Source organism: Apus apus, chromosome 19, assembly GCF_020740795.1.
Source record: "Apus apus isolate bApuApu2 chromosome 19, bApuApu2.pri.cur, whole genome shotgun sequence".
Lineage (NCBI taxonomy): Eukaryota > Metazoa > Chordata > Aves > Apodiformes > Apodidae > Apus > Apus apus.
This window is the reverse complement of record NC_067300.1, coordinates 5,573,166-5,584,301: the sequence shown is the minus strand read 5'-3', so window position 1 is coordinate 5,584,301 and position 11,136 is coordinate 5,573,166. Positions and strand designations below refer to the sequence as shown.

Here is an 11,136-nt window from a genome sequence, read left to right as displayed (position 1 = left end):
TGTGCTGGGTGGCATTGCCCCCTGTAATGTCTCCAGCTGGAGTCACCTTGGAGCTGCCATGGTGAGGTTCTGGTGGTCCCCCCCCCCCGGGAGGTGCTTTGAGAATGAAATCTGTAATGGGGAAAGGGAGGGAGGAAGGTGGGGTGGGAGGAGGAGACAGAGCTCTCCTTTGGGGTCTGGGGGTGAAACGGTGGGTGGTGTTTCCACAGCTCAGCCCTCCCCTGGGAATGCTGATGGAAGGGATTTCCCTTGTTGGCACTGGTGTCTTCAGCAGAGGGTTTGGCCTTGGGACTGAAAACCTGACACCAGCGTGAGCACAGAGATGTGCAGCTGAGTCCTGCTGGGCCCCGGCATCTGTCACCTTTGTGGCCAGCTCTGGAGGAGAGTGTTTGCTGTCCAAGAGCCTGGGCTTGCTTGGTGCTAAACCTCAGCTCCTCAGCAGGGCAACGTTTCATTGAGAAATTAGGGTTTTCCTTAAAAAGGCTGCAGCTGCCCCCCATTGTGTGAGCTGAGAGCTCCCTGCCAGGCTCCTGGAGCTGCTGCCTCTCTCCACCCCTGCCTGGCAGCTGGCTGCCCCTTCTGGCCCTCGAATGGCTGCTGGGGTCCAGCCCAGGACGGTGGGTTCCTGCCTTCACCTGGGACTTGGGGGGCTGTGCCCCTCTGCTCCCCACAGCCTGATGGGGGCAATGGAGCCATGGGTGAAAGCCTCAGCATCCCACAGCTGGGTGTCTGAGACCAAGTGCTCCAGGAAAGCATAATTCAGGGCAGGATGCACTGCTACAGCAGGGACCTCCTGAAGGAGAACAAACCAGCTCCAGGAGATCAGGTGAGACCTGAAGATCCAAGGGGACCTACTGGAAAAGAGGGAGAAGATGGCCAAGTGCATGGTCTGCATCTGCCAGATCCTGGCCAGTAGAGGCATGGGTGACATGGCAGGGTGGAGAGGTGACAGCAGGCTGGGGACACCTTTGCTTGTCCCCTGGTTGTGGGCAGCCTCAGTGCTACAGGAGGAGCTCAGGAGCTGGGGATGGAGCGGAGGAAGGTCTGGTGCCAGCTGGAGCAGATGAAGGAAGCAGCAGCAGCGCTGTGGTATGTAGGACCCAGCAAGGGTCCTGGTGCTTGTTCCAGCACCTGCTGGGACATAGGCAAGGAGCTGCCCATGCTGGGGACATCCCAGTGCCACCACACTTGCAGGAAGCAGGATGTGCTGCAGAGCCCAGGGCTTTGGGACACGGTGGTGTCCCAAAGGTGTCCCAGGGTGGGGACACCCTGCTTGTCTCCACTGTGAGCCTGTGTTGGGCTGCCAGGAGGAGCAAGAACTCCTCCAGCTGTTGGAAACTCCAGGGTTTCTGTTTAAATCCACCTGACACAGAAACTCTGAGGCCAACCCTGAAGTTTGCAAGTCTGGGAACAGCCCTGGCGTGCAGCTGAGCTATGAGACTCCAGCAGACTCCTGCTCACCACCATTTCTCAACAAGGCTGAGGCAGTTTTGGACCCTGTGGAAGTCTCTCCCATCGCTTCCCACGTCCCACTGGAAGCCTCCCTGGCAGAGCAGGAATGGGAACACAGATCTGAGCTAGAGACAGGGATGGTTCAGCCAACAGTGCAGGGAAGAGGGGCAGGAACGGGACAGAGGCAGGGGCGAGGGTTTATTTCTGTGCCAAACAGCCACACAAAGCCACTGCAGGGGTGTGGGTGGGATCTGTGGGGACAGTCGGGGCTGCCTCAGTGCCCAGCCAGCCCCCCTGGCAGGGCCAGCACTGCTCCACACCACAGTCACCCTGGAGCATCCACAGTGCCCTGTCCATCGGGCACTCAGGTCCCAGCCCCTGTCCCCCAGCTCCCTCGCGGGCGCTCTCCTCTCCAGCAGGAGTGTTGCTGCCTGGGCCAGGACCTGCTCCAGCCTCTCCTGTTCCTCAGCACTGAGGGGAGCCAGGATGTAGCTGGACACTGTCACTTCACCCTCCGGCTGCCTGATGCTCACCCTGAGCCAGGTCATCTCATGGGGAGGAAGAGACAGAGCTGGAGAAACTGCAGCCCCAGGGCCCGGCTGAGACAGAGCTGGGGACAGTGCTGTGAGAGGGCTGGGCAGCCAGGGAGCAGCCCCTCATGTTTTCCATGGTGGTTTTGAGCACTAGCTCCAAGAAACATGATTTTGGAAGCAGCTTTTGCTGGGCTGTGCTGAGATCCCAGGCTCCTGCCAGGCCTGGCAAAGCTGCTGGAGCTAATTGTTTCCATGTCCTCCACGGCGCCAAACTGACATCAGCTCTTGGGGAAGCAGAGGGAAGGAGGGGAAGGAGAAAAAGGGGGAGAGGAAAGGGAACAGGGGCTTGTCTGAGAGAGACAACAAGCCATGCATTGAGGTGGCAGCAGGACTGATCCCCTTTCACCAAGGCTCACTCACGTTGGAGTCCAGGGCACTGATGCAGGATCAGACCCCGTTGTGTCCCCTTGGGAGAGAAAGAGAAAAACCCCCATTAGTCTGTAGCAGCCCCCCTCATGGTATGGTCCTGGGGTCTCTCACTGCAGGGACTGGGGGATGTGGTCCCCAGCCAGGGGCTGCAGCCCTCCTCTCCTGGCTCTGCAAAAACATCCAGCCCTTGGGGCTCAGAGCATCTGGCTGGGGGTGAAGAGGGAAGCAGGGCTGGGACAGCACGTTCTGCATGTCTCAGCTCTCACTGCAGCTGGTACATGTGTGGCTGGGAGCTGTGGCCCAGCACCATCCCTGCCCTGTCCTGCAATGGCAGACTTCCCAGGTTAAATGTCTTGAGGCAGGCAGAGTGGGGGCAGGTTGCTATAAAAAGCCCATGCGGTGCAGCCGACGGGCTGGATCCAGCCCACAGTCACATCCAGGAGCTTCCCTGCCCTTCCTGCCAGGGCAGGAACCAGGAGGCTGCCCAAGCAGCCAGCTGTCACCTCTGCAACTGGGATCGGGATCAGGGCTGGCGCAGGGGCTGAAAACACTGCCAGGCTGGTGGGATGGGGCCAGGAGCAGCCCGTGTGGCTGTAGGGGCACGGCAACCTCCAGCCAGCTCACACAACCCGAGCTGGGGGTCACCCCACACCTTGCCCTGCCACCCTGCCTGATTGCCACCTTGCCCAGGTCATCACGGACCAGGTCAGTGTCTCTCGGGTGCAGGCTGTGGATCTCAGCTTTGGAAAGAGGAACACAACCCAGGACACAACGGGAGGACAGACTCGCCAGGCCCTCATCGCTGCCAAGGGGGGGCGGCAGTGACCCCGTGCTGGGTGGTTTTGGGGGTGACCCAGCTGCTCACCAGCACTGAGCCCCCTGAGGTTCATGAACCTCCGCGGCTTGAGCCGTGAGCCCCCTCGGATCCTCCGTGGGGCTGATTCCCCCCCCCGACCTGCTCCTCACAGCCCCCAACCCCGCAGCCTCCTCCCCGTCAGCCCCCACACCCCACTGCTCCCCCCCACTGGCTGGGCCCCCTTGGCCCCAATCCCCCCCCCCAGCCTGGGTCCCCCCGGTGCTGCCCCTCACACCGACCCCCTCAACCCTGATCTCCCCGCTGCTCCCCCTCACAGCCCCGAGCCCCTCCGATGTCCCCAGCCCCAATCCCCCCCGATCTCGATCCCCCCTCGATCCTCCCACCCCGATCCCCATTCCCCCCCGCCGCCCGATCCCGATCCCCTCGATCCCGATCCCCCTGATCCAGATTCCCCCGATCCCGATCTCCCCCAGCCCCGATCCCCCCAGATCCCGATCCCCCCTCGATCCTCCCACCCCGATCCCCATCCCTCCCCCGCCTCCCGATCCCAATCCCCCCATCCCTCCCCGCCCCCCGATCCCCCCAGCCCCGATCCCCCAGATCCCGATCCCCCCATGATCCTCCCACCCCGATCCCCACCTCCCCACCGCCCCCCGATCCCCCCAGCCCTGATCCCCCCGATCCCGATCCCCCCGATCCCCCTCGATCCTCCCATCCCGATCCCCATCCCTCCCCCGCCCCCCGATCCCGATCCCTCCCCGCCCCCCGATCCCGTTCCCCCCGACCCCCCCCAGCCCCGATCCCCCCATCCCGACCTCCCCGATCCCGATCCCCACCGATCCCGCCCCCCCCGCCCCCCCATGACGCGCAGCCCCGCCCGCCCCGTGACGTCACGCCCCGCGGCGTGGCCCCCGCCGCCATCTTGCTTCCGGGCAGCGCCGCCATCTTGGTTGCGGGCAGCGCGGCGGGTCCCGGGACGGGCCCCGCGGCCCGGGGGGCTCCGGAGCCGCTGAGGGGCAGCCCCGCCGCTCGGCGGAGCAGGACGGCGGCTGCTCGTGGCGGGGCCGGGCTGTGGCCTGTGTTTGTGTCTGTCCCCGTCCCGCTCTCACCGCCCTCTGCACCGCCTGGATGGGGTGGTGCGACCCCCCCGGCCCTGGGTGACTCTCCGGAGAGCGGAGCTCCCTTCCGGGGCCGTGTGGCAGGCCCCGGCCCCGCAGCAGCTCGCTGGGCTTTGCTGAGGGCTGGTTCCCTCTGCACAGCTGGCAGAAAGGGCTGGACTTCCCTTCCTGGGGGAGGGAGGCACCGGCTGCCGCGGGAAAACCGTCCGCGTGGATCTGCGAAGGGTAAAGGGTCCCCGGGGGGATGGGGCACCCCGGGCTGGCAGGCAGAGCAGCCGAGGGGCACAGTTAAAGCTCTGACGCTGGCGTCTGGGCGCAGGGTGCCCTTCAGCTCTCCCCGGGCTGGTCCTGGCTCCTGCTCCAGATCAGCTTTCCCGCTGAGGGTGACCGCTCGGCCACAGAATTCTGCACCCTCAGGCCGGGAGAGTGTCGCTGTGCCCCGCTGGCAGCATCAGCCTCGGTCCCTGTGTCACAGGGGGACCCTCCTCAGAGGGTTCGGTGCAGCCCGTCAGGACTTAGCCAGGGTGAGGGAGCTGGATGGCCTGGGGGGATTTGGGGGTGGTGGGGGGATGTGGAGGCCCAGGGTGCTTGGTGGTGCTCACCTATAAAGACTGCACCACGAGCTGGATTTGCTGAGGCTGTGCTGCTCCTTGGTGAGGCTCTGCAGGATGAGAGAGGAGGGAGAAGGGGCTCTGTGTCAACAGAAGAGGCAAACAGCCGGGCTGGAGATTGCATCGGAGCTCCTGGGGTGAGGGCTGGTTTCGGCAGCAGGGAGAGATACCAGGAGCCAGGATCTACCACTGGTGGTTTGGCTCCCTGCCTGCGTGGCCTGTCCTGGGGGCATAGCTGGGAACGGCTCCTCTCTTCCAGACCGGGCTGTGTCTCGTGCCCGGCAGAGCTCTCAGCTTTTGGCTACTGACACTGAAAATCGTTGTGGCTGGAGTGGGCTGGACGTGCTCCCGGTGCGTTTCCCGCTGGCAGGGAGAGCTCCAGACAAAGCCCGGGGGCAGCAGCCAGCCCCCAGCTGCTCTCATGGGACAGGGAGGCTGCCTCGCTGCAGTCTGCTTCCTTGGCCTGGGGGAGCTGGGGTGTGTGCTGGGGAATTACCAGCAGGCTGAGCCTGGGGGGACTGTTCAGGGCAGGCTGTGCTCAGGGCAGTGTCTCCACCTGCCCAGCGCCCCGTGTGGCAGCAGCAGCATGGATTGATCCATCTGGGGTTTGTTTGAGGTGAAACCCAGGCTCCCTGTTTGGGGCAGGTTAGAGCCCCCCCACCCCACCCCACTCCACACCATCCTGGCTGATGTCTCCTGGTGTGACAGCAGCAGTAGGAGCGTGCTGGGGGCTGGTTTATTTTGGGTGTTATCCCGTTCCTGCTGCCCACTCCAAAGGGAGGGTTGCTCAGATCCTGAGCGTGAGGGTTTGGTTTGCTCTGGAGCACAGCAGCATGTGTCAAGAGCTCACTGCTGAAGCACTTGTGCTGGCAAAGGTGGATTGTGCCCCTTTCTGCTCCAAAAAGGTGAGGGAGGGTTACTGGATGTCAACATTTGGCCTGGGAACCTCGTTCCAAGCTGGTGTCTCCCTTCTTCTCAGCCCTCCCAATTAAAGGAGTGCTCTGGGGGCTGCTGCAGGTCTGTGGCATTGCCCTTGCCCTGGCACTTGTCCCCAGGCTGCCGATGGCACTAGAGGATGATTGGAAGGATGGAGCTGTCAGAGGGACAGGGATTGAGGTGAGCAAGCCCCGGGTGTGGTGGCAGGTGGGGAAAGCTGGGGCAGAAAGACCCACCAGCCTTCCTGGACCTGCACTGTCTCCTTGGTGGAGAACTTCTGGCCCAGCTTACCCCTGTTTTGCCCCTTCCCCAGGGAAGGGCTGCTGGTTTGTTTCTAGTTACCAAACTGGACAGCATCAGCTCCCTGCTGCCATGTCCCCAAAATCCCATTGCACCAGGCAGCTGTTCCCATGCAGCTGCAGATCTTCCAGGTCCATATGCTCTAGCTGCAGTCAGGAATCTCAAGCAAAAGACTGTTCCCCAACATAAAAGATTTATTTTACTTCATAAAAGATTTATTTTAAAATTGGAAATCCATAACATTTTTTTTTGGGAAGAGGCAGAATTTTGGGGTCTGTCTGTGGGCCAGCTCCTGGGCAGTTTGTTCCTAGAGAGTGAACCATTCTGGTTCCTCTAACCTGTTCTCCCATAACTGACTGCACAGATGAGATTAAAACCTGGGCTCTGCACCCTGGGCTTGGCAGAGTGGAGCACTGATCTTAAGATGTTCCCTGCATTAAGTGACACTCCCAGAAGCTGAACCCCCACAGCCTGAGAGGTCTGACCAGCAGAAGGATGTTCAAGAGGCTCAGCAGCTCATAGCACCAGCTCAGCCTGCTGTGGAAGTCCTTGCTGAGTGAAAGGAATGTTCAAAACCATCAGTGGCACCGTGGTCTCCTTTGGAGGTAGGTCTGGAAGTTCTTATGGCTGGGAAAACAAGTGAGAAGTCTGGGTGTGTTTTTTTTGTTTGTTTTCCTGGTTTGCTGCAGGGAAAACCTGTGGACTTCAGGGGTAAGATGGAGAGGAAGGTGTGGGAAGAGCCAGGCTCTGGGCAGGTTGGCTGTTGCCATCTCCCACACTTCCCTTCATGCTTGTGGAGGGTGAAGCTGGTCCCTACCAGCACCTGTTCCCACCCAAAGGAAGCTGGGAAGAAATTGCCTCTCAAACTTCCTTGAAAAGAAAACTTTGCTGCCCTGTTGAAGGTGTTCCCAGGCCAGCAGGAGTCACCACCAGCCCTGTCACGTTGTACCGAGGAGCTGAGGCACAGCCCTGCTTAAAAAGGTTTTAAAAACATTAACTGTTAACATGCTGAAAGAAACATTCAACTGTGGGCTCAGAATCTTGATGTGCTGGATATCAGTAGCTGCCAGGAGAGGGGAGAGCTGCAGGGGGGCTGCTGAGAGGGTGAGAAACCTCCCTGACTTCAGGCTCCCTGAGCATCCTCCCCTTGTCACAGATGTCCTGGGGGGTGTGCTGGGCTGGCCATACCCACCCTCACCTGGCCAAGAGTACATCAGTAAAGTGCTTTAAATCACATCATTTGCACTTGGTCCTGCTGCTGCATCCTGCAGTGGTGTCCTTGGGGCTGGAGGGATGAGTTCAGGAGGAGAAGCACATGTGCTGCTGCGTGGGAAGGGGCAGATCCCACTGCTCATCCCACCAGCCCCGGGCTCTGCTGTGTTACATCCCCATGGATCTGAGCAAGGGGATCTAGCTGGTGGCTAGAGGAAAAAACTGATCCGGGAGGCCACTGTTTTGCAGCCTGTTGATGAGAATATTTTCTCCTCTTCTGGGAAGTAGAGGATGCTGTCAGCCACCTCCTGGACAATGCCTGGGCGCACTTCCAGGCCTTGCTGGACAAGTTCACTGATGACACACTGCTTGACGTGGTGGTGCTTCAGTGGGAGGAAGGGCACAACAACATCAATGAGGTGTTCATTAATGATCCCAGACTGCCAGAATCCACCTGCAAAAGCAATGGAAGACACGTTTGTGTCTTTGGTTTCTGCAGTCCCTGGAATTCAGAGTTGCCTTGTGCAAGGCCAAGATACTTGGCTGAAGACAGATCTACTCCAGCTTTGTACAAGGAGAGAGCTGAACCCATCAGGTGTCACCTGCTCCCCCTCCCAACAGACTTGTTCTTTAGGAATGGGGGGGTTTAGCTTGAAGAATCAGGTTTTAAGCTCTGCTCCCCTGTGACAAGGGTGGAGCAAGGACAGCCAGGCAGGCAGCAGGGATTGGGACAACCCTGGTGAACGTGGCAACAGGTCTGCTGGCTTGGAAGGGTGGGCTGTTCCTTCCCTGTGCCAGGAAACCTCACAGGGATGGATACTCTTTTGCCTCAAATCCTCTCCCCGCTCCCTTTCTGGCTGCCTGGGAAGTGGCAGGCGATGTGTGTGGCTGCCTGGAAGGGGCCTGGCTCCCTCTGCCGGGCTCTGAGCCTGCAGGAAGGGCTCTGCTCCAGCAACTCACTCTGAGGGTTTTCAAACACGGCTTTGGAGATGGCTGGCTCCAGGTCCTGCAGGCTGATCTCCTCCCGGTCCTTGCGGGCGCGCCAGAGATCCAGTGTCATCTCGTTGATCTGCTCCCCTCCTGCGTTGCTGCACAAGAATGGGGTGATTATTTGACGTGACTCTGGGAAAACGGTGTTGCAGGACAGAGGTGGCACCTGTCACCCTCCCAGCTGCCTACAAAAATGCTCATGTAAAGGCAGGCAAACAACAGGGAAAGCTTTTTCAGACTCACCAAGACCTGTCTGTGCATAATGAAATATTGTCTCTTGATATTTACAGAGGCTCAAGGCTTGGAGAAGGAAAAGCAGAAGAAGTGTGTGCTCTGCAGCAGGTATGACCTCTGCCCAAATGGGAAGGTGTGTGCTGGAAGGCCCCGTGGTGCTGCAGAGGGGCCTCTTACCTGATGAAGATGAAGATGGCTTTGCGGTAGTTGGTCCCGTACACAACCCAGGAGGGTCCCAGGAATGGGAGGATCACATCAATCAGGCCTGGGTGCATCTTGTCCATCTCATCAAAGAGAAAGGCTGACCTTCCACAGTTGGTCAAGTTCCCTTGGATCCAGCTCTTCAGGCTTTCCTAGGAGAAGTAAGGTTAGTGAGATACTGAGGACAGGGCGGGAGGCTGGAGCTACCCCAGAGCAAAGGCTGAGCTGGAGCCCAAGCAGAGCTGAAGGTGCTGGAAGCAGCACCTACTTGGAGCAGAACAGCCAGCAGTGGGGAAGCCTTCATTCTGGGTTTCACACAGTGGCTGCTACTGGTTTTATTAGCCCCTTTATAGATCTTTTATTAGAGATGTAAAGAAGCAGGCAGCAAACAAAAGCTAGGGATTTAGACTCCCACAGATCCCCATATTCTTCTCTTTAACTGTGTATCTACACAGTTCCCAGCTACTAGGTGCTTTTTGCCAGCTCCTGTCCTGCTGCAAAACCACATTCCTGTGCTGCCCCAGAACAGCTCTGGCTCTTTACCACAGCTGAAGTTACTTCACTGGAGCTGCCAACCCACCCCAAACCACTCGTGTCACCTGGGGGCATGTACAGCTCTTGATGGAAGCACTGCACCCAGGATGGGTTTGACCTTCCTGACAGTACTTCTTCTAGGGACAGAACACAACAAATAACTTCTCCAAACACCCAGGAAGCAAATGTCTGGGTGCACTGATTCCCTGCTCTGCTGAGGGTTTGGCAGCTCTCCTTCACATTTTGACCTCTTCCCTTTCTCAGATTTAAGATGGAGAGTGTTGAAGAGTCTAGAGCTCTTCAGGAGCTGCTGGCTGTGTGGGGAGGGGATTACAAGTCCAGTGATAGGCAGGTTTTCACAGTCATCAAGCTGTTTGGAAAGCAACAGGAGAGTTTTAGTGCCTTTCATCTAAGCAAAGCCCTTTTGTTTGTGCGTTCAAAGGGCTGTGTAAATATTTAAGGAATGAGAACATGCTCATGGCCAGGACTGCTGCAGGGAAGAGAAGAGTGATAACTGAGTGCCAGAGCACATGGTGGTTACCAGTGGATCCTTCAGCCAGTGTGTGGAGCCACTCACTCAGCTGTGCTCCTCTGAGAGGCTAAAACAATGAGCTTTTATTCCTTCTGCACTTCAGGAAACAGCCTGAATGTGTATGTAGAGGGGATCAAGATGGAAAGAACCAACCCCCCCGAACCAAGCCGTACTTGTGCAGAGGGGTGTCCCTTACCTTGTACTGCTCTATCTGCTCAGCGTGGGGGAAGTGCACGATGGGGGAGAACTGGTGGACGTAGGGGCTCCGGAGCCCACCCCGGAAGAGGGAGCGGATCAGCATGGAGCTCACGTAGGTCTTGCCTGTTCCAGTAGAGCCGTGGAAAGACATCACCAGGGGTTTCACCGGATTCCCGTTCTCCAGGAAAGCCCTTACTGCTTTCATCAGCTGCTGCCTCACCAGGGGCTGCCCCACCAGGTTGACCGCCAAGTCGTACTCCAGACCTGAAGCCAAGTCAAGACTGAGAAGAGGCCGGTTGAAACAGCTCCGGTGGGACCCTGCGCCGGCCCCGCCGCAGGGATGGCCCCGCCGGGACCCCCTGCCCGCCGCCCCCTGCCCGCCGCGCTGCTCAGGCCCGCCCGGCCCGCAGCCCCTCCTGAGGCGCGTCCCCCCTGCCCCCCCTGCCCGCCCGGCCGCCCTCGCTGACCGCGCAGGTCGGGCCCGAAGTCGCACTCGCAGTCCGCCGAGAAGCCGCAGCGCAGCGCTCGCAGCTCCGCCGAGAAGCCGCAGCGCAGCCCCCGCAGGTCCCAGGCGCGGGGCCCCGGGAAGGCGGCCAGGAGCAGCAGCAGCAGCGGCGGGGCCGGGCCCGGGGCGGCCATGGCGCCGCTCCCGCACTACAGCTCCCGGCATGCCCCGCGCGGGGGCGGGGCCGCAGGGTGAGGGGGCGTGGTTAGGGTGAGGGGGCGGGGCTTATCACGCGTTGCTCCGCCCACCCCCGCGGGCAAGGGCTCCGGTCCTGCGGGGGGGGCTGGAGGGCGCGGGGGACCCCGAATCCTCCGGGGGTCCATGGCTGAGTGGGGCTGGGGCATGGGGTGGTTTGGGGGGCCCTGGGTTCCTCCAGGGGTCCATGGCTGGCTGGGGCTGGGCCACGGGGGCTTGGGGGACCCCAAGTCCTCCAGGGGTCCATGGCTGGCTGGGGCATGGGGTGGTTTGGGGGGCCCTGGGCTCCCCTGGAGGTCTGTGGTTGGGCAAGGCTGAGGCACTGGGGGGCTTTGGAAG

The 11,136-nt window shown here is 60.3% G+C and overlaps 1 protein-coding gene and 1 long non-coding RNA gene across 2 annotated transcripts; one reads left to right on the top strand and one right to left on the bottom strand.

The window, feature by feature from the left end:
* Positions 1 to 4,163: 4,163 nt before the first annotated feature.
* On the top strand, positions 4,164 to 10,102 carry LOC127392599 (uncharacterized). The gene is made up of 4 exons (XR_007891294.1): positions 4,164 to 4,574; positions 5,940 to 6,801; positions 8,689 to 8,999; positions 9,810 to 10,102. It is a non-coding gene; the product is annotated as an uncharacterized LOC127392599 (long non-coding RNA).
* On the bottom strand, positions 6,390 to 10,736 carry TOR2A (torsin family 2 member A). Its single transcript, XM_051636754.1, has 5 exons — positions 10,565 to 10,736; positions 10,096 to 10,361; positions 8,810 to 8,985; positions 8,369 to 8,496; positions 6,390 to 7,862 (listed from the first exon to the last, which is right to left on the bottom strand). Exons 1-5 carry the CDS (start codon positions 10,734 to 10,736, stop codon positions 7,618 to 7,620), a joined length of 987 nt encoding a protein of 328 aa, XP_051492714.1. The 3' UTR covers positions 6,390 to 7,617.
* Positions 10,737 to 11,136: the final 400 nt, after the last annotated feature.

Coding starts and splice junctions, on each gene's coding strand:
- TOR2A (XM_051636754.1), bottom strand. CDS start 10,736: ATGGCCGCCCCGGGCCCGGCCCCGCCGCTGCTGCTGCTGCTCCTGGCC. Junction 10,362..10,564: donor CTTCGGGCCCGACCTGCGCG/GTCAGCGAGGGC, acceptor ACTTGGCTTCAG/GTCTGGAGTACGACTTGGCG. Junction 8,986..10,095: donor AGCAGATAGAGCAGTACAAG/GTAAGGGACACC, acceptor TACTTCTCCTAG/GAAAGCCTGAAGAGCTGGAT.